Raw genomic sequence first — 22,326 nt, 5'->3', positions numbered from 1 at the left:
TAGTGACTGTGTTGAGGAATATTCATATACATTCCTCTGTCCTACAGGTACATACTGTATGAATTAGCTTTTCTCACACATGTTCTCCATGACATTACTTGTAACACCAGAATCTATGAACATTTCTAACTCTACTCCTCCAACAGAAAATATGATCTTTTCAGACACATCATCATCTTTTACAATAAAAGCATAATTAACTTGTTCTACCACGTTCACATTATGCTTTTTATGTCCTTTATTACGACATACTTTAGATAAATGTTCCTTATCATTGCATTTGTGACAAGTTTGTCCTCGTGTTGGACATTTGTGATCCATACATGTGATCAGTATAGACACACCTGTAACACTGTTTTATGTCCATCCTTTATTTTTCTTTCTGTGTTGTAGAAATCTAGTGAACAATGTCTCCTTCCATCTTTCCCACGGTGACGCTCATTGTTTCCAGCTGCTCACATTGTGAAGCCACCTCCAATGTGTGAGTTAATGTTAAACCTGGACCATCATCTCGTAGCTTTCTCTGAAGTGTATTTAATCAGGATAACGTCTCTTATCTGGTTATCTTTATCTCCTTTGTCTCAAACATGTACTAAACTGCTGCACCATCTCACCTTGTCTTTGTGACAACTTGTGAAAAGTTTGGCGTGCATAGGCTGCGTTCACTTCTGGAACTAAGTATGTGTTGAGCGCAGTCACCTCCGCTGTGTGATCCATCACCTCACCATCAGTGGTAGAGAACATGTCCTGCACTTCTTGTCCGACCAAGTGTAGTAGAAGAGCACGTCTCCGTTGTTTAGTTGCATCCGTAGCATCATCAGTCAAAATAAATCCTTTCCCGTCCGCATACAACTCAAAAGACGTCAACCACCGTGTCCACCTCGGTCCGAGCGTAGCTGGATCCGTGTAGCAAGCTAACGGTTCAATGCCTGACTTTTCCATGCTGGTTTGAAACTCTCCCCACCTGCTGTATCACTGCTGACTTTCAGGCTTTACAAAGCACACAACCTCAACATCATTGTCTTCATCTCTGTCATGCTCGTCGCCATTGTTGTGCGCTCACCTTAATACTTCATTAGGTCGTGCACTCTGAATTAAATCAATACACCAAGCACTGTCTCAGTTGGTTTGTTTATTCCACCAGGCACAATCAACCATTAACAAACATGAAGCTCCTTTTGGCTCCACCTCCAAAACATCACCTCCCCCATACGTCATCACATCATCAGAACCAATACATAATAGCGCTATAGCTTTGTAGCTCTGTGTTAGTAGCGCTATAGCTTTGTAGCTCTGTGTTAGTAGCGCTATAGCTTTGTAGCTCTGTGTTAGTAGCGCTATAGCTTTGTAGCTCTGTGTTAGTAGCGCTATAGCTTTGTAGCTCTGTGTTAGTAGCGCTATAGCTTTGTAGCTCTGTGTTAGTAGCGCTATAGCTTTGTAGCTCTGTGTTAGTAGCACTATAGCTTTGTAGCTCTGTGTTAGTAGCACTCTATGTTTGTAGCTCTGTGTTAGTAGCACTATAGCTTTGTAGCTCTGTGTTAGTAGCGCTATAGCTTTGTAGCTCTGTGTTAGTAGCACTATAGCTTTGTAGCTCTGTGTTAGTAGCACTCTATGTTTGTAGCTCTGTGTTAGTAGCACTATAGCTTTGTAGCTCTGTGTTAGTAGCGCTACAGCTTTGGCTTTGTAGCTCTGTGTTAGTAGCGCTATAGCTTTGTAGCTCTGTGTTAGTAGCGCTATAGCTTTGTAGCTCTGTGCTAGGAGCGCGATAGCTTTGTAGCTCTGTGTTAGTAGCGCTATAGCTTTGTAGCTCTGTGTTAGTAGCGCTATAGCTTTGTAGCTCTGTGTTAGTAGCGCTATAGCTTTGTAGCTCTGTGTTAGTAGCGCTATAGCTTTGTAGCTTTGTGTTAGTAGCCCTATAGCTTTGTAGCTCTGTGTTAGTAGCGCTATAGCTTTGTAGCTCTGTGTTAGAAGCGCTATAGCTTTGTAGCTCTGTGTTAGTAGCACTATAGCTTTGTAGCTCAGTGTAAGTAGCGCTCTAGCTTTGTAGCGCTATAGTTTTGTAGCTCTATCTTTGCAGCGCTATAGCTTTGTAGCTCTAGCTTTGTAGCTCTAGCTTTGTAGCTCTAGCTTTGGAGCTCTAGCTTTGTAGCTCCGTGTCAGTAGCACTCTAGCTTTGTAGCGCTATAGCTCTGTGTTAGTAGCGCTCTAGCTTTGTAGCTCTGTGTTAGTAGCGCAATAGCTTTTTTACACTATAGCTTTGTAGCTCTGTGTGAGTAGCGCTCTAGCTTTGTAGCTCTGTGTTAGTAGCGCTATAGCTTTGTAGCTCTGTGTTCGTAGCGCTATAGCTTTATAGCTCTGTGTTCGTAGCGCTATAGCTTTGTAGCTCTGTTTTAGGAGCGCTATAGCTTTGTAGCTCCGTGTCAGTAGCACTCTAGCTTTGTAGCGCTATAGCTCTGTGTTAGTAGCGCTCTAGCTTTGTAGCTCTGGCTTTGTAGCGCTATAGCTTTGTAGCTCTAGCTTTTTAGCTCCGTGTCAGTAGCACTCTAGCTTTGTAGCTCTGTGTTAGTAGCGCTCTAGCTTTGTAGGTCTGTGTTAGTAGCGCTCTAGCTTTGTAGCTCTGTGTTAGTAGCGCTTTGTAGCTCTGTTAGTAGCGCTTTGTAGCTCTGTGTTAGTGGCGCTTTGTAGCTCTGTGTTAGTAGCGCTCTAGCTTTGTAGATCTAGCTTTGTAGCTCCGTGTCAGTAGCACTCTAGCTTTGTAGCTCTGTGTCAGTAGCACTATAGCTTTGTAGCTCTGTGTTAGTAGCGCTATAGCTTTGTAGCTCTGTGTTAGTAGCACTATAGCTTTGTAGCTCTGTGTTAGTAGCACTCTATGTTTGTAGCTCTGTGTTAGTAGCACTATAGCTTTGTAGCTCTGTGTTAGTAGCGCTATAGCTTTGTAGCTCTGTGTTAGTAGCACTCTATGTTTGTAGCTCTGTTTTAGTAGCGCTATAGCTTTGTAGCTCTGTGTTAGTAGCGCTCTAGCTTTGTAGCTCTGTGTCAGTAGCACTCTAGCTTTGTAGCTCCGTGTCAGTAGCACTCTAGCTTTGTAGCGCTATAGCTTTGTAGCTCTGTGTTAGTAGCGCTCTAGCTTTGTAGCTCTGTGTTAGTAGCGCTTTGTAGTTCTGTGTTAGTAGCGCTTTGTAGCTCTGTGTTAGTAGCGCTCTAGCTTTGTAGCTCTGTGTTAGTAGCGCTCTAGCTTTGTAGCTCTGTGTTAGTAGTGCTATAGCTTTTTTACGCTATAGCTTTGTAGCTCTGTGTGAGTAGCACTCTTGCTTTGTAGCTCTGTGTTAGTAGCGCTCTAGCTTTGTGACGCTATAGCTTTGTGTGAGTAGCGCTCTAGCTTTGTAGCTCTGTGTTAGTAGCGCCATAGCTTTTTTATGCTATAGCTTTGTAGCTCTGTGTGAATTGCGCTCTACCTTTGTAGCTTTGTGTTAGTAGCGCTCTAGCTTTGTGACGCTCTACCTTTGCAGCTCCGTGTCAGTAGCACTCTAGCTTTGTAGCTCCGTGTCAGTATCACTCTAGCTTTGTAGCGCTATAGCTCTGTGTTAGTAGCGCTCTAGTTTATTAGCTCTGTGTTAGTAACGCTATAGCTTTTTTACGCTATAGCTTTGTAGCTCTGTGTGAGTAGCGCTCTAGCTTTGTAGCTCTGTGTTAGTAGCGCTCTAGCTTTGTAGCTCTGTGTTAGTAGCGCTCTAGCTTTGTAGCTCTGTGTTAGTAGCGCTATAGCTTTGTGACGCTATAGCTTTGTAGCTCTGTGTGAGTAGTGCTCTAGCTTTGTAGCTCTGTGTTAGTAGCGCTATAGCTTTGTAGCTTTGTGTTAGTAACGCTATAGCTTTGTAGCTCTGTGTTAGTAGCGCTATAGCTTTGTAGCTTTGTGTTTGTAGCGCTATAGCTTTGTAGCTTTGTTTTAGTAGCGCTATAGCTTTGTAGTTCTGTGTTAGTAGTGCTCTGGCTTTGTAGCTCTGTGTTAGTAGCGCTATAGCTTTGTAGCTTTGTGTTAGTAGCGCTATAGCTTTATAGCTCTGTGTTAGTAGCGCTATAGCTTTGTAGGTTTGTGTTAGTAGTGCTCTAGCTTTGTAGCTCTGTGTTAGTAGCGCTATAGCTTTGTAGCTCTGTGTTAGTAGCGCTATAGCTTTGTAGCTCTGTGTTAGTAGCGCTATAGCTTTGTAGCTCTGTGTTCGTAGAGCTCTAGCTTTGTAGCTCTGTGTTAGTAGCGCTATAGCTTTGTAGCTCTGTGTTAGTAGCGCTGTAGCTTTGTAGCTCTGTGTTCGTAGAGCTCTAGCTTTGTAGCTCTGTGTTAGTAGCGCTATAGCTTTGTAGCTCTGTGTTAGTAGCGCTGTAGCTTTGTAGATCTGTGTTAGTAGCACTCTAGCTTTGTAGCTCTGTGTGAGTAGTGCTCTGGCTTTGTAGCTCTGTGTGAGTAACGCTCTAGTTTTGTAGCTCTGTGTTAGTAGTGCTCTAGCTTTGTAGCTCTGTGTCAGTAGCACTCTAGCTTTGTAGCTCCGTGTCAGTAGCACTCTAGCTTTGTAGCGCTCTAGCTTTGTAGCTCTGTGTTAGTAGCGCTCTAGCTTTGTAGCTCTGTGTTAGTAGCGCTTTGTAGTTCTGTGTTAGTAGCGCTTTGTAGCTCTGTGTTAGTAGCGCTCTAGCTTTGTAGCTCTGTGTTAGTAGCGCTCTAGCTTTGTAGCTCTGTGTTAGTAGTGCTATAGCTTTTTTACGCTATAGCTTTGTAGCTCTGTGTGAGTAGCACTCTTGCTTTGTAGCTCTGTGTTAGTAGCGCTCTAGCTTTGTGACGCTATAGCTTTGTGTGAGTAGCGCTCTAGCTTTGTAGCTCTGTGTTAGTAGCGCCATAGCTTTTTTATGCTATAGCTTTGTAGCTCTGTGTGAATTGCGCTCTACCTTTGTAGCTTTGTGTTAGTAGCGCTCTAGCTTTGTGACGCTCTACCTTTGCAGCTCCGTGTCAGTAGCACTCTAGCTTTGTAGCTCCGTGTCAGTATCACTCTAGCTTTGTAGCGCTATAGCTCTGTGTTAGTAGCGCTCTAGTTTATTAGCTCTGTGTTAGTAACGCTATAGCTTTTTTACGCTATAGCTTTGTTGCTCTGTGTGAGTAGCGCTCTAGCTTTGTAGCTCTGTGTTAGTAGCGCTCTAGCTTTGTAGCTCTGTGTTAGTAGCGCTCTAGCTTTGTAGCTCTGTGTTAGTAGCGCTATAGCTTTGTGACGCTATAGCTTTGTAGCTCTGTGTGAGTAGTGCTCTAGCTTTGTAGCTCTGTGTTAGTAGCGCTATAGCTTTGTAGCTTTGTGTTAGTAACGCTATAGCTTTGTAGCTCTGTGTTAGTAGCGCTATAGCTTTGTAGCTTTGTGTTTGTAGCGCTATAGCTTTGTAGCTTTGTTTTAGTAGCGCTATAGCTTTGTAGTTCTGTGTTAATAGTGCTCTGGCTTTGTAGCTCTGTGTTAGTAGCGCTATAGCTTTGTAGCTTTGTGTTAGTAGCGTTATAGCTTTGTAGCTCTGTGTTAGTAGCGCTATAGCTTTGTAGCTCTGTGTTAGTAGCGCTATAGCTTTGTAGCTCTGTGTTAGTAGCGCTATAGCTTTGTAGCTCTGTGTTAGTAGCGCTATAGCTTTGTAGCTCTGTGTTCGTAGAGCTCTAGCTTTGTAGCTCTGTGTTAGTAGCGCTATAGCTTTGTAGCTCTGTGTTAGTAGCGCTGTAGCTTTGTAGCTCTGTGTTCGTAGAGCTCTAGCTTTGTAGCTCTGTGTTAGTAGCGCTATAGCTTTGTAGCTCTGTGTTAGTAGCGCTGTAGCTTTGTAGATCTGTGTTAGTAGCACTCTAGCTTTGTAGCTCTGTGTGAGTAGTGCTCTGGCTTTGTAGCTCTGTGTGAGTAACGCTCTAGTTTTGTAGCTCTGTGTTAGTAGTGCTTTAGCTTTGTAGCTCTGTGTTAGTAGCGCTATAGCTTTGTAGCTCTGTGTTCGTAGTGCTCTAGCTTTGTAGCTCTTTGTTAGTAGTGCCCTACCTTTGTAGCGCTATAGCTTTGTAGCTCTGTGTTTGTAGCGCTATAGCTTTGTAGCTCTGTGTTAGTAGCGCTCTAGCTTTGTAGCTCTATGTTAGTAGCGCTATAGCTTTGTAGCTCTGTGTTCGTAGTGCTCTAGCTTTGTAGCTCTCTGTTAGTAGTGCCCTACCTTTGTAGCGCTATAGCTTTGTAGCTCTGTGTGAGCATCGGTCGAGCTTTGTAGCTCTGTGTTAGTAGCGCTATAGCTTTGTAGCTCTGTGTTAGTAGCGCTATAGCTTTGTAGCTCTGTGTTAGTAGCGCTATAGCTTTGTAGCTCTGTGTTAGTAGCGCTATAGCTTTGTAGCTCTGTGTTAGTAGCGCTATAGCTTTGTAGCTCTGTGTGAGTAGCGCTCTAGCTTTGTAGCTCTGTGTGAGTAGCGCTCTAGCTTTGTAGCTCTGTGTTAGTAGCGCTATAGCTTTGTAGCTCTTTGTTAGTAGCGCTATAGCTTTGTATTACTGTGTTAGTAGCATTTTAGCTTTGTAGCTCTGTGTGAGTAGTGCTCTGGCTTTGTAGCTCTGTGTGAGTAACGCTCTAGTTTTGTAGCTCTGTGTTAGTAGTGCTCTAGCTTTGTAGCTCTGTGTTAGTAGCGCTATAGCTTTGTAGCTCTGTGTTCGTAGTGCTCTAGCTTTGTAGCTCTGTGTTAGTAGCGCCCTACCTTTGTAGCGCTATAGCTTTGTAGCTCTGTGTTAGTAGCGCCCTACCTTTGTAGCGCTATAGCTTTGTAGCTCTGTGTTAGTAGCGCTATAGCTTTGTAGCTCTGTGTTAGTAGTGCTCTGGCTTTGTAGCTCTGTGTGAGTAACGCTCTAGTTTTGTAGCTCTGTGTTAGTAGTGCTCTAGCTTTGTAGCTCTGTGTTAGTAGCGCTATAGCTTTGTAGCTCTGTGTTCGTAGAGCTCTAGCTTTGTAGCTTTGTGTTAGTAGCGCTATAGCTTTGTAGCTCTGTGTTAGTAGCGCTGTAGCTTTGTAGCTCTGTGTTAGTAGTGCTCTAGCTTTGTAGCTCTCTGTTAGTAGTGCCCTACTTTTGTAGCGCTATAGCTTTGTAGCTCTGTGTTTGTAGCGCTATAGCTTTGTAGCTCTGTGTTAGTAGCGCTCTAGCTTTGTAGCTCTATGTTAGTAGCGTTATAGCTTTGTAGCTCTGTGTTCGTAGTGCTCAAGCTTTGTAGCTCTCTGTTAGTAGTGCCCTACCTTTGTAGCGCTATAGCTTTGTAGCTCTGTGTTTGTAGCGCTATAGCTTTGTAGCTCTGTGTGAGTATCGCTCGAGCTTTGTAGCTCTGTGTTAGTAGCGCTATAGCTTTGTAGCTCTGTGTTAGTAGCGCTATAGCTTTGTAGCTCTTTGTTAGTAGCGCTACAGCTTTGTAGCTCTGTGTTAGTAGCTCTATAGCTTTGTAGCTCTGTGTTACTAGCGCTATAGCTTTGTAGCTCTGTGTTACTAGCGCTATAGCTTTGTATTACTGTGTTAGTAGCGTTTTAGCTTTGTAGCTCTGTGTGAGTAGTGCTCTGGCTTTGTAGCTCTGTGTGAGTAACGCTCTAGTTTTGTAGCTCTGTGTTAGTAGTGCTCTAGCTTTGTAGCTCTGTGTTAGTAGCGCTATAGCTTAGTAGCTCTGTGTTCGTAGTGCTCTAGCTTTGTAGCTCTGTGTTAGTAGCGCCCTACCTTTGTAGCACTATAGCTTTGTAGCTCTGTGTTCGTAGCGCTATAGCTTTGTAGCTCTGTGTCAGTAGCACTCTAGCTTTGTAGCTCTGTGTTAGTAGCGCTATAGCTTTGTAGCGCTGTAGTTTTGTAGCTCTAGCATTGTAGCGCTATAGCTTTGTAGCGATATAGCTTTGTAGCGCTATAACTTTGTAGCTCTAGCTTTGTAGCTCTGTGTCAGTAGCACTCTAGCTTTGTAGCTCTGTGTTTGTAGCGCTCTAGCTTTGTAGGTCTGTGTTAGTAGCGCTCTAGCTTTGTAGCTCTGTGTTAGTAGCGCTTTGTAGCTCTGTTAGTAGCGCTTTGTAGCTCTGTGTTAGTGGCGCTTTGTAGCTCTGTGTTAGTAGCGCTCTAGCTTTGTAGCTCTGTGTTAGTAGCGCTTTGTAGCTCTGTTAGTAGCGCTTTGTAGCTCTGTGTTAGTGGCGCTTTGTAGCTCTGTGTTAGTAGCGCTCTAGCTTTGTAACTCTATAGCTTTGTAGCTCTGTGTCAGTAGCACTCTAGCTTTGTAGCTCCGTGTCAGTAGCACTCTAGCTTTGTAGCGCTATAGCTCTGTGTTAGTAGCGCTCTAGCTTTGTGACGCTATAGCTTTGTAGCTCTGTGTGAGTAGCACTCTAGCTTTGTAGCTCCGTGTCAGTAGCACTCTAGCTTTGTAGTGCTATATCTCTGTGTTAGTAGCGCTCTAGCTTTGTGACGCTATAGCTTTGTAGCTCTGTGTGAGTAGCACTCTAGCTTTGTAGCTCCGTGTCAGTAGCACTCTAGCTTTGTAGCGCTATAGCTCTGTGTTAGTAGCGCTCTAGTTTACTAGCTCTGTGTTAGTAGCGATCTAGCTTTGTGACGCTCTACCTTTGTAGCTCCGTGTCAGTAGCACTCTAGCTTTGTAGCGCTTTAGCTCTGTGTTACTAGCGCTCTAATTTATTAGCTCTGTGTTAGTAGCCCTATAGCTTTTTTACGCTATAGCTTTGTAGTTCTGTGTTATTAGCGCTCTAGCTTTGTAGCTGTGTGTTAGTGGCTCTCTACCTTTGTAGCTCTGTTAGTAGCGCTATAGTTTTGTGACGCTATAGCTTTGTAGCTCTGTGTTAGTAGCGCCCTAGCTTTGTAGCGCTCTACCTTTGTAGCTCCGTGTTGATCGCGCTCTGGCTTTCTAGCTTTGTGTTAGTAGCGCCTTAGCTTTGTAACACTAGAGCTTTGTAGCTCTCCGTATTTCATGTTGCTTTCAGTAAAATGTGATTTGACGCCACAAATCAAAGAATGCGATCAGCGTTAGATCAGGCGTCCCGAATTTATAACGAGGGAATTAAAGATGTCTGACATACAAAGAGTTATCACAACAAACAAGATTCATGTGTTTATTGGCATCACATGTCAGGTCATAGTTTCAAAATAAAAGCACTTCTGGTGGCGTCCGTCAGTGGAGCGTCTTCCTCTCGTGGCAGCGTGAGCCGGAGAAGGAGGAGCGACAGCGGCACGTGTTGGGTGAGACGCACTTTCCTCCGTTCACACACGGCAGAGAGCACACGGCTGATGAAACACAGAAAACAGCAACACTTAGCGTTAGCCACCGCTTTGTACCTATGTGTTAGTAGCGCTATAGCTTTGTGTTAGTAGCGCTATAGCTTTGTAGCTCTGTGTTAGTAGCGCTCTAGCTTTGTGACGCTATAGCTTTGTAGCTCTGTGTGAGTAGCGCTCTACCTTTGTAGCTCTGTGTTAGTAGCGCTCTAGCTTTGTGACGCTCTACCTTTGTAGCTCCGTGTCAGTAGCACTCTAGCTTTGTAGCGCTATAGCTCTGTGTTAGTAGCGCTCTAGTTTATTAGCTCTGTGTTAGTAGCGCTATAGCTCTGTGTTAGTAGCGCTCTAGTTTATTAGCTCTGTGTTAGTAGCGCTATAGCTTTGTTACGCTATAGCTTTGTAGCTCTGTGTGAGTAGCGCTCTAGCTTTGTAGCTCTGTGTCAGTAGCACTCTAGCTTTGTAGCTCTGTGTGAGTAGTGCTCTGGCTTTGTAGCTCTGTCTGAGTAACGCTCTAGTTTTGTAGCTCTGTGTTCGTAGTGCTCTAGCTTTGTAGCTCTGTGTTAGTAGCGCTATAGCTTTGTAACTCTGTGTGAGTAGCGCTAGAGCTTTGTAGCTCTGTGTGAGTAGTGCTCTGGCTTTGTAGCTCTGTGTTAGTAGCGTTCTAGCTTTGTAGCTCTGTGTTAGTAGCGCCCTACCTTTGTAGCGCTATAGCTTTGTAGCTCTGTGTTCGTAGTGCTATAGCTTTGTAGCTCTGTGTGAGTAGCGCTCTAGCTTTGTAGCTCTGTGTGAGTAGCGCTCTAGCTTTGTAGCTCTGTGTTAGTAGCGCTATAGCTTTGTAGCTCTGTGTTAGTAGCGCTATAGCTTTGTAGTTCTGTGTAAGTAGCGCTCCAACTTTGTAGCGCTGTAGTTATGTAGCTCTAGCTTTGTAGCGCTATAGCTTTGTAGCTCTGTGTTCGTAGTGCTCTAGCTTTGTAGCTCTCTGTTAGAAGTGCCCTACCTTTGTAGCGCTATAGCTTTGTAGCTCTGTGTTTGTAGCGCTATAGCTTTGTAGCTCTGTGTTAGTAGCGCTCTAGCTTTGTAGCTCTATGTTAGTAGCGCTATAGCTTTGTAGCTCTGTGTTCGTAGTGCTCTAGCTTTGTAGCTCTCTGTTAGTAGTGCCCTACCTTTGTAGCGCTATAGCTTTGTAGCTCTGTGTGAGTATCGCTCGAGCTTTGTAGCTCTGTGTCAGTAGCGCTATAGCTTTGTAGCTCTTTGTTAGTAGCGCTATAGCTTTGTAGCTCTGTGTTAGTAGCACTATAGCTTTGTAGCTCTGTGTTACTAGCGCTATAGCTTTGTAGCTCTGTGTTACTAGCGCTATAGCTTTGTAGCTCTGTGTTAGTAGCGCTATAGCTTTGTAGCTCTGTGTGAGTAGTGCTCTGGCTTTGTAGCTCTGTGTGAGTAACGCTCTAGTTTTGTAGCTCTGTGTTAGTAGCACTATAGCTTTGTAGCTCTGTGTTACTAGCGCTATAGCTTTGTAGCTCTGTGTTACTAGCGCTATAGCTTTGTAGCTCTGTGTTACTAGCGCTATAGCTTTGTAGCTCTGTGTTACTAGCACTATAGCTTTGTATTACTGTGTTAGTAGCGTTTTAGCTTTGTAGCTCTGTGTGAGTAGTGCTCTGGCTTTGTAGCTCTGTGTGAGTAACGCTCTAGTTTTGTAGCTCTGTGTTAGTAGTGCTCTAGCTTTGTAGCTCTGTGTTAGTAGCGCTATAGCTTTGTAGCTCTGCGTTCATAGTTCTCTAGCTTTGTAGCTCTGTGTTAGTAGCGCCCTACCTTTGTAGCGCTATAGCTTTGTAGCTCTGTGTTAGTAGCGCTATAGCTTTGTAGCTCTGTGTTAGTAGCGCTATAGCTTTGTAGCTCTGTGTTAGTAAAGCTCTAGCTTTGTAGCTCTATAGCTTTACACCATGTATCTTACACAATGTATACGACACCATGTATACTACATCATGTATATTACTGTGACAAGGCGGCACGAGCAGGAGGCGGTGAGTAATGAGAAATACCAGGGAGGCCGTCTTAGTGGTCCACTTCCTTTTTTTTTTTGGGTATTTATTTTTTGGTGCAAAAATACAATAAAGTGCTCAGTGCAAAACAAAGGTGCATCAGAGGACTGACAGGTCTCCTCCAGCAGCAGAACCTAGAGTCAGGGCATCAGGCGCCTTAAATACCCTCCCACTAAACTGGATAAAACCATAAAGCTAAGCAGGTGTAGAAAATAACATTAGCTTCTAAAACCACATTCAAATCCTCCAATAAAACCCATAGCCATAATATAAACAAAGAAAAACCCCACTACAATAAACTCCCAACCAACATCCCCTAACTGAATCAAACTACATCCTAAAACCGGTTAAAACCTATTCAGCCACCCCCGAGCTTTTTCGCCCCTTGGTCCAGCCCGGAACGCCTTTCAGCGGCGTCTGTTTCCCTGGGGAATCTTTTGGCCAGACACCGCCACCCTGGACACAAGAGGAAACGTAAGTAGCTTGTACCCACACAGATACACATTCACACACCCAAACATTCACCGCATGCACACAACACCTAAAGCATCAACTAATTCTTAACATGGCACATAATATTGCACAATCCCAATCCTAAACATCCCGTTGCCTCCACAGGACCGGCCGCCATTACCGGAGGCGACGCATCCCGACCGGACCCACAGGCAACAACAACAAATCCTTTCAATAAACAATTTAAAACTGACCAACGTGTGCAATACTTTTATATGTGCAAATTAGCATGTTTCAAGTGCAGTGTGCATAAAAGTGCTAGTGAATATAAAAGTGCTGTGTGTGTAAAGTGCAAGTGCACGTAATGAACGTCCTGTTCATTACAACTACACCATGCATACTACACCATTTACACTACACCATTTATACTACACCATTTATACCACACCATTTATACTACACCATTTATACCACACCATGTATACTACACCATTTATACCACACCATGTATACTACACCATTTATACTACACCATGCATACTACACCATTTATACTACACCATTTACACTACACCATTTATACTACACCATGTATACTACACCATTTATACTACACCATTTATACTACACCATTTATACTACACCATGTACACTACACCATTTATACTACACCATGTATACTACACCATTTATACTACACCATGTATACTACACCATTTATACTACACCATTTATACTACACCATGTATACTACACCATGTATACTACACCATGTATACTACACCATTTATACTACACCATGTATACTACACCATGTATACTACACCATTTATACTACACCATTTACACCACACCATGTACACTACACCATGTATATTACACCATTTATACTACACCATGTATACTACACCATTTATACTACACCATGTATACTACACCATTTATACTACACCATGTATACTACACCATTTACACTACACCATGTACACTACACCATGTATACTACACCATTTATACTACACCATTTATACTACACCATTTATACTTCACCACGTATACTACACCACGTATACTACACCACATATACTACACCACGTACACTACACCACATACACTACACCATGTACACTACACCATGTACACTACACCATTTATACTTCACCACGTATACTACACCACACATACTACACCACGCATACTACACCACGTACACTACACCACGTACACTACACCACATACACTACACCATGTACACTACATCATGTATACTACATCATGTACACTACACCATTTATACTTCACCATGTATACTACACCACACATACTACACCACGCATACTACACCACGCACACTACACCACGTATACGACACCATGTATATTACACCATATAAACTACACCACGTACACTACACCATGTATACTACACCATTTATACTACACTATGTATACTACACCATGTATACTACACTATGTATACTACACCATTTATACTACACCATGTATACTACACCATTTATACTACACCATGTATACTACACAATTTACACTACACCACGTATACTACACCACGCATACTACACCACGTATACTACACCATGTATACTACATCATGTATACTACATCATGCATACTACACCACGCATACTACACCACGCACACTACACCACGCACACTACACCATGTATACGACACCATGTATATTACACCACTTATACTACACCACTTATACTACACCATGTATACTACATCATGTATACTACACCAAATAAACTACACCATGTACACTACACCACGTACACTACACCATGTATACTACACCATGTACACTACACCATGTACACTACACCATGTATCCTAAACCATGAATATGACACCATTTATACTACACCACTTATACTACACCACGTATACTACATCACGTATACTACATCACGTACACTACAACACGCATACTACACCATGTACACTACACCATATACACTACACCGTGTATATTACACTACACCGTGTATATTACACCGTGTACACTACACCGTGTACACTACACTGTGTACACTACACCATGTACACTACACTATATACACTACACCGTGTACACTACACCATATACACTACACTGTGTACACTACACCATATACACTACACCGTGTATATTACACCGTGTACACTACACTGTGTACACTACACCATGTACACTACACTATATACACTACACCGTGTACACTACACTATATACACTACACCGTGTACACTACACCATGTGCACTACACCATATATACTACACCATATATACTACACCATGTACACTACACCATGTGCACTACACCATGTATACTACACCATATATACTACACCATGTACACTACACCATGTGCACTACACCATGTATACTACACCATGTATACTACACCATGTACACTACACCATGTATACTACACCATGTATACTACACCATGTACACTACACCGTGTATATTACACCGTGTACACTACACCATGTGCACTACACCATATATACTACACCATATATACTACACCATGTACACTACACCATGTGCACTACACCATGTATACTACACCATGTATACTACACCATGTACACTACACCATGTGCACTACACCATGTATACTACACCATATATACTACACCATGTACACTACACCATGTGCACTACACCATGTATACTACACCATATATACTACACCATGTACACTACACCATGTGCACTACACCATGTATACTACACCATGTATACTACACCATGTATACTACACCATATATACTACACCATGTACACTACACCATGTGCACTACACCATGTATACTACACCATGTATACTACACCATGTACACTACACCATGTGCACTACACCATGTATACTACACCATGTATACTACACCATGTATACTACACCATATATACTACACCATGTACACTACACCATGTGCACTACACCATGTATACTACACCATGTATACTACACCATGTACACTACACCATGTGCACTACACCATGTATACTACACCATGTACACTACACCATGTGCACTACACCATGTATACTACACCATGTACACTACACCATGTACACTACACCATGTATACTACACCATATATACTACACCATGTACACTACACCATGTACACTACACCATGTACACTACACCATGTACACTACACCATGTGCACTACACCATGTATACTACACCATGTACACTACACCATGTGCACTACACCATGTATACTACACCATGTATACTACACCATGTACACTACACCATGTGCACTACACCATGTATACTACACCATGTATACTACACCATGTATACTACACCATGTAAACTACACCATGTACACTACACCATGTATACTACACCATGTACACTACACCATGTACACTACACCATGTATACTACACCATGTATACTACACCATGTACACTACACCATATATACTACACCATGTACACTACACGATAAAAATCAATCAGTGTATAAAACTCGCCTCTAGCAGCTTTTTCAGTGACATTGACTATTTGTGCTGTCTCTGGAGATTCTAATGCACAGGTTCTCAACCTTTCTTGTCTTGTGTACCCCTTGAGACTTTTAGTTATACTGAGTACCCCTCACTCATACGTGTTCATGATTCTCCAAAAGTAAAACATAACACAACTGAATATTCAACGCAAGTCTTTTTATTTTATCTTCTTAAATTGAACAATTAATATTCAGGTATTATCTTCTTATTTAACTTTAATTAAACATAAAATTATGTTGCCTTAAAGGCAATAAAAATTATGAATATAAGAAATAATTTTATAGTAAACGTTTCTGTTATTAATACTGTATTATTAATAGTACATTATGATTACATTGTTATTAAAGAAAAATAATAAAGTTGAAATTAGAAAAAAAGGAATAAATAGAAATAATAAATTAATAAATAAATAATTAACCTGCCTGTGTTTTATATAACTTTTGACATTTACCACAAAAGGAGCTTCTCTGAAATGTCCCCTTTAAACAGGCATTTAAACTTTAAAAACAAGTCATTGCGCACACGTACCATTTTATTGAAGGACTTATGAAATGACTGAGAATGTTTCCATGTACCCCTGCAATGTGCTCACTAGGAATGTATGATATTTTTTCGTTCATGATTTATCGTCAAAAATATTCTCACTGGTAAGATTATGTCATCCCATGATATAAATGATAAATTCCCATGTCTGAGGGTCATTTGTTCCTCAGTTTAGCCAAGAATGTCCTTAAAAACATGTTCCACAGAAAAACTGTCCCTGTTTGTTGTCAACGTATTATTCTCTGCAGCAGAACGTTGTTTACAGGAGCTCTGCAGCAAAGCCTACGCGGCCGCGGTGTGCACCACGCCTCCCGCCCCCAGCTCTCACACCCACAGACAGCGGTGATCGTCATGGATACCTGAAGCTGTGATACATCATGAACCACTACTGGGTTAAAACCAGACAAACATCAACAAAGTGAACCAATCCTAGTTCCTCCATCAGATCCACACAAAGTTCTACAAACACAGAGACAGAGATGAACCTGTAGCAATGATTATGAACTGGAAACTCAACTAAAGCTAACTATGCTAAGCTAACCCATCGACACACAGACTGGGCTAACAGCTAATGCTAACCACTCCATATAAGGAATAATAGACCAAATAAAAAGAACACGTCTTACTGTCATAAAACCACAGAGAACCATAGATTTGTTTATGATCATATTTAACACTTTATGGAAGAATAAAAACTAAACATGTCACACGTTGTGTGAAATAAATATCAGCATAAATAATAATGTCACTATTCACTATTTTTTAATGATATTTCACGTGTTCACAGACAAAACTGGTCCCATTAGACTAATGTAACTATTGATTATTACACATAAATATACTGAATGATTAAATCATCAGATTGATCTGGTTTAATTATAGGAAATCATATTTATTTATTAACCATAACTTTATGTAACTTATCAGATAAACGATTCATCAGCAGTAAAAACATTAATGAAGTTATTTGTGCTTTTTTATTTTAAGTGAGGAAATAAATTAATTTCGTACAATAACACTAATAGAGTGACCCACATGCAATGATTTTTAATGTGTTGATGTATTCAAATGTATTTGTGTTTGTAATGAACCTGTTTATACTTTAAGTTGAGAATTGTTTTATTTATTTATAGTTTAATTATTTATCGTGATGTATATTGTTATTGTGATAAATACCAGAAATTATCGGGATCATTTTTATAGTCCATATTGCCCACCCCTAGTGCTCACGGACCCCTAGAGGTACACGTACCCCTGGTTGGGAAACCCTGCTCTAAGGGGCCTTTACTCTGCCTTAAACAGTGCGCTGACACGCTCTGGTGGCTGAAGTTAGACTTTAACTTTAAGTGGGAGTCTGTGATTTACTGGCTAACTTCAGCCCCTACTTCAGTGGGTCTGTTAAAGGGAGAGTAAAGGTCCCTTAGGAGAGCTCTTCTTCTTTGCTTCATCCCACTAACAAACTGAGCCAGTGTAAAGGGGTGAAGCTTCTGCATTGGGGCGGAGTCTGTTTTTGTCACACAAACTACTAGTTTGATGTAAAGCTGTCCTTACATAGTGACAGCTTTTGTAAATATGACAAAGTCACTTCTATAAGAGTTGCAGACTGCACCTTTAATGTACGTATTCAAATGAAAATAAAACAAATATGTGAATAAAACTTGTCTCCCTCCCCCACTTCCAGCTCCGTGTAAACAGCTGCAGTCCCAGCAAACAGCTGATAGATACTGTAACTGTGTGTGGATCGTTTACACTGCTCATCATAGCAGCTGCTGCCTTTTCAGATGACTGCTTTAAAACTACAGCTTATTATTAGTGGATTAATAAGTACACAGACACAATGTGATCCATATCTTTTTATTTTTTCACTTGTCTGCACATGCTGTCAAAGGTCAACACTACAAGAAGTGCAATCTTTTTAACACAGCAATGCATGTTTTGTTATTGCAAATAAATAAATACATTTATTTCATTGTATAATTGTGACCATCACCAGCCCTCCTTAAGGAAGGGTAAGAAACACTTTATTATAGGGAGAATATAAAAAGGGAGAGCAGTGTTACACTTGGGGGAGGAGAAAGGGAACAGGGAGGAGAGACTCAAGGTAGAAAATGGAAGGGTGGGAAGAATAGATTATTTTACAGTGAGATGTGTAGTTGTAGTTGTGTATATTGTGTTTATTGTGTTGTGTAATCAATCCAGTCAGGTGACCAGTGTGTAGCTTAGGTATAATGGTGGTGTCTGTAGACAGAGGGAATGAGTGAGAGGTAATAAATAAAACAGGTATTTAGAATCAACGTGTCTAAAGTTAAGCCCAGTTTTATCTACAGTCTAATAGACCAGTGTATGTGTAAGAACCACTACTGTAAACCGAGGAGCTGCCCCGGAACCGAAGATACAGCCAGACCAGCAGAAAGAGCGGGGGCCAAGGAGCCCCAGGCCACACCCCACGGCCGAGCAGCCCCCCAGACGCCCCTAAGACCCCAAGCTGAGAAGCAGCCACCGCCCCCCACATACACACCCAAGAAAGCCCCAAGAAGCTGAAGACCCAGCTCACCCCACCGACCCCAACACCCAGGCCCCCCACCCCACTACCCCCACCCAACCCCCCGAGGAGAGGGCACAGAGACCCCCCCACCCGAGACCCCAGCAGAGGGGCCAAGGCCCACACCCAGTAGACAGCCAGAGCCACGCCAAACTGGTAGCCGGCGGGCACAGATCCAGCAGGGACTGGACCCCAGGCCAGAAGGACCCGGAATAGAAGCAGCACCGGGAGCAGCCCGCCAGGGACAACAACCACATCCCTGGCCGCCCAGGGCAATAAGGGAATACTGCATGCCGCACCGCCGACCCCCAGGTGCCCCCAGCGCGATGTACCTTAGTTATTGCTAAAGTCAGCCCCCCCCCAAAAGGGCCCAGCCATACTGCCACCTCGGGCCTGACGGGCGCAGACCCGAGGTGGTAGAGCTCCAGACAGGGCACCGCAGATAGCAGGACAGACCTACCAGGTAGCCAACAGCAACCGCAACCACCGGAACAACTAGCGCCGCTCCCCAGCAAACAGCATCATCTCGAAGCGGCAAGCAACTCTGCCCCAACCCCGCTACAGATGCCAGTATCCCCCTGTGCGCCCACCCCTCACACCAGCGAGCCCCAGGTCCGCACACAATGAGGACCGCCCCCAAGGCAACCAGGAGATGAGACAAGCACCAAGCCACACCCAAAGGGAAGAGGCACCCCCACGCCCCGCCAGGCCGACACCGCCTGGAGAGACCCCGCGAAGAGAGCCCCCAGCAACACCCCCCACACGCTATAGTCCTATTCTGAACTATAGCACCAGCAGCAGCACGGGTAAGCATGTGTGTGTGTGTGTGTGTGTTGGTGACAGAGATCTCCGTCTGTACATTAGCATTCCTCACTTTGATGATCATTCTAATTTATTGTAATGATGTAAAAATGTAAAACGTATCCAAAGTTTTTTTATATTTGCTACAATTTCCCAAAAAACTTCAGTAGCATATTTATTTGAGTATGCTATAGAATGGTACTATGATACCCCTCCCCTTAAAACAATTTAGGACTGAAACTTTTGTTTCATCGGGCTGTGTGTGTGTGCGCTCACCAGTGTGACAGGCTCCACCCACCCATCCATCTGGACAGTTGCAGATTCCCGGGGCCACGCAGACACCCCCGTTCCTGCAGCCCTGAGGGCAGAAGGCTGTAGAGGAGACACGGGAACAAGAAGTGTCAGCAGAGTGGGCGGAGCCCCCTGTTGGAGGCCTCACACACTCACCCTGCTCACACCTGGAGCCGGTCCAGCTGGACGGACAGATACACTTCACCACTCCGTTAACGGCGGTGCATTCTCCTCTGTTCCAGCAGCCCCCCTCACATGTCACTGAGCCACGCGTCCAATCAGAGGCCAGGGTTGAAAGATAGACAACAACCAATGAGGAGTGAGCTACAGTGAGGGGAGGAGTCAGAGCTGCTCACCTTTGTGACAGTATCTGCCTCCGAAGCCTGGAGGACATCTACACTTCCCTGGACGCAGACACTCCCCTCCATTCTTACATTTAGGGAAACAGCTGGCTGTGACCGTGGGAACATTACACATGTTTAGATTCACATTTCAAGCTTCAGGAGACCATGATATTTTATTAGATAAAGACATGGTATTATAGCCCTCATCCATCAATACATAAATAAATCAAAGAATATCTGCTTGGAAAAAAAACACAAACTTTGTTTTGATCTGTAATAAGGCTGAGCGATTAATCGCATTTGCAATATTCTCGCAATATCATAAACGCGATTGTCTAATCACAAAGGCTGTGATTATTAGGTCCTGTTTACGGTATTTTTAAGGTGGCGTTAATCCTCACGCCTCAGACAAACATTGATACAGCTGTGCTGCCTGTCAGTCCTCCTTAAGAAACCACATGTGGAGCTGACTGATGGGAGGGGCTACTGTAGACAGCGTTCTCCTCGCTTCATGAGTAGGCGTGTCTGTGGACGCAATCTACACACTTATTGTTTTCAGCCAAAGAAATTAGGAGTAACGATATCTCGATACAGTGATATATTGCGATATTTTTCCGCATAATCGATTATCGATATGCTCGAGCTCAGTATTGATTTTTTTTTCAAAAACCTTTTCTGCTTTTTCACTAAAATGTGCAGGTATGTCTTCTGTTGCTCCGCCTCCGTCTGCTCCAGTGGTGGTGAGCACTGACAGGAAAACCCACTGCTTCATGGGTCACTGGGTGGTCTCAGCGTAGCGTCCTAGGCCCCTCTCATCAACCGTTACCGTGCCTCGGCTGCCGGTAACGTTCAGTTGGAGTAGTGACTTATGATCATATATTATCTAACAACTACAACGTTATGAGTTAATATGTTAAAATAGGGATAAATCAACATATTTAGTTTTGTTGTTACGAGTCAGTGCAGCAGCAGCATCAGAGGAACAGCTCAATAATTCTACTTTATCACTATTTTATATTATTAAGTTATGTTTGATATGATTGATTTGAATATTTGTATTGTTTAGATAGTTGGTTTAGTGTTTTATTAATATAAATAAGTTATTTATACGGTATTTTTTTACTGTTTTATTTATACATTTATAGTGTTTTATTTAGAACTATTTATTTTGTATTTTTCATTTATTTTGTGTGACATTGTTAAAAATGTTCAAAAATAAAGATGTTCAATATTTTGTTTTTGGTTTGTTTTTTGTTATTTTGTGTTTTTCCATTGATTTAAAAAAGGTAAGGTATCAGTAATGGTATTGATAAAGTACAGGATCAATAATAGTAGTAGTACAGTAGTATACCCATCCATAATGTTGAAGAGGTAAAGCCACAGATTTGTTTGCGTTATTGTTGTAATCTGTACTTTAAAATTTACATTTCAAATCTATTTAAAGTTTAAATAAATCTGAAATTGTTTGTTATGAAACAGATTAAATTATTGATTGTGTTTCTTGTGTTTTTGCCCCAAAAAATTGTGACAAAGTGACTTTTAACACATTTCTGCTGTTTTCAGTGTGTGTGTGTGTGTGTGTGTGCGTGTGTTACTCTGTGTGTGTATCTCTGACTAAACCATTATCATTTAAACTTTTTATGTTCCTCTAAAACTTGATAATTTTGCTATAATTAAAGTTTTGACACTTTTTATTCCTTAAAGTTTAAAAACAAACACAAGCTAAATATCATGTGCGCGTGCATGTGAGCGCGTCCTCACCGTACTGGCACGTCTCTCCCTCGTACCCGCCGCTGCAGAAACACGTGTTGTTGCGCACGCACACGCCTCCGTGCTCACACCGGGGTTCGCACTCCGCTTTGGGGTCGAACACGAAGCCAAGCGCGACCCCGCGAGGCGCATCCGAGCCTTCCGCGCGCACGCGCACCAGGCCGAGCATCGTGCACGCGCCCAGAAGCAGAACCAGAACCACTGAGACCCTCATGATGATCAGAACCTGAAGCAGTGAAGACAGTCATCACCAGAGTACAGCCCAGCCTCCACCCGGGGGCGGGGCCTGGAGGAGGAGGAGGGGCCATGAACAACAAATCTACTCAGTTTAATAAATGTGTGATTAGTTTAGTTAATACACGTGTTTGTGTGTGTGTGTGTGAGTGTTTTTGTGTGTGTGTGTGTGTGTGTGTGAGTGTTTTTGTGTGTGTGTGTGAGTGTGTGAGTGTTTTTGTGTGTGTGTGTGTGTGTTTTGTGTGTGTGTGTGTGTGTGTGTTTTTGTGTGTGTGTGTGTGTGTGAGTGTTTTTGTGTGTGTGTGTGTGTGTGTGTGTGAGTGTGTGTGTGTTTTTGTGTGTGTGTGTGTGTTGTTTTTGTGTGTGTGTGTGTGTGTGAGTGTTTTTGTGTGTGTGTGTGTGTGTGTGTGTGAGTGTGTGAGTGTTTTTGTGTGTGTGTGTGTGTGTGTGTGTGTGTGTGAGTGTGTGCCGTGATGTCTGAACAAGCTTCACCACCCTCTATT

At 42.8% G+C, this 22,326-nt stretch overlaps 1 protein-coding gene across 2 annotated transcripts; it reads right to left on the bottom strand.

Moving 5' to 3' along the window:
- Positions 1–9,093: 9,093 nt before the first annotated feature.
- seraf (Schwann cell-specific EGF-like repeat autocrine factor) lies at positions 9,094–21,858 on the bottom strand. 2 transcript variants are annotated; one of them, XM_028442163.1, is made up of 5 exons: positions 21,581–21,858; positions 19,832–19,927; positions 19,632–19,736; positions 19,461–19,556; positions 9,094–9,278 (listed from the first exon to the last, which is right to left on the bottom strand). In XM_028442163.1, the coding sequence occupies exons 1-5, from the start codon at positions 21,801–21,803 to the stop codon at positions 9,166–9,168; spliced, it is 633 nt and encodes a 210-aa protein (XP_028297964.1). In that variant the 5' UTR covers positions 21,804–21,858; the 3' UTR covers positions 9,094–9,165. The 2 variants fall into 2 exon arrangements, with proteins under 2 accessions (XP_028297964.1, XP_028297963.1); XM_028442162.1 differs by having other exon boundaries at positions 19,643–19,736.
- Positions 21,859–22,326: the final 468 nt, after the last annotated feature.

Source organism: Gouania willdenowi, unplaced genomic scaffold (assembly GCF_900634775.1).
Source record: "Gouania willdenowi unplaced genomic scaffold, fGouWil2.1 scaffold_3_arrow_ctg1, whole genome shotgun sequence".
Lineage (NCBI taxonomy): Eukaryota > Metazoa > Chordata > Actinopteri > Blenniiformes > Gobiesocidae > Gouania > Gouania willdenowi.
This window is presented reverse-complemented; position numbering and strand designations above follow the sequence as displayed.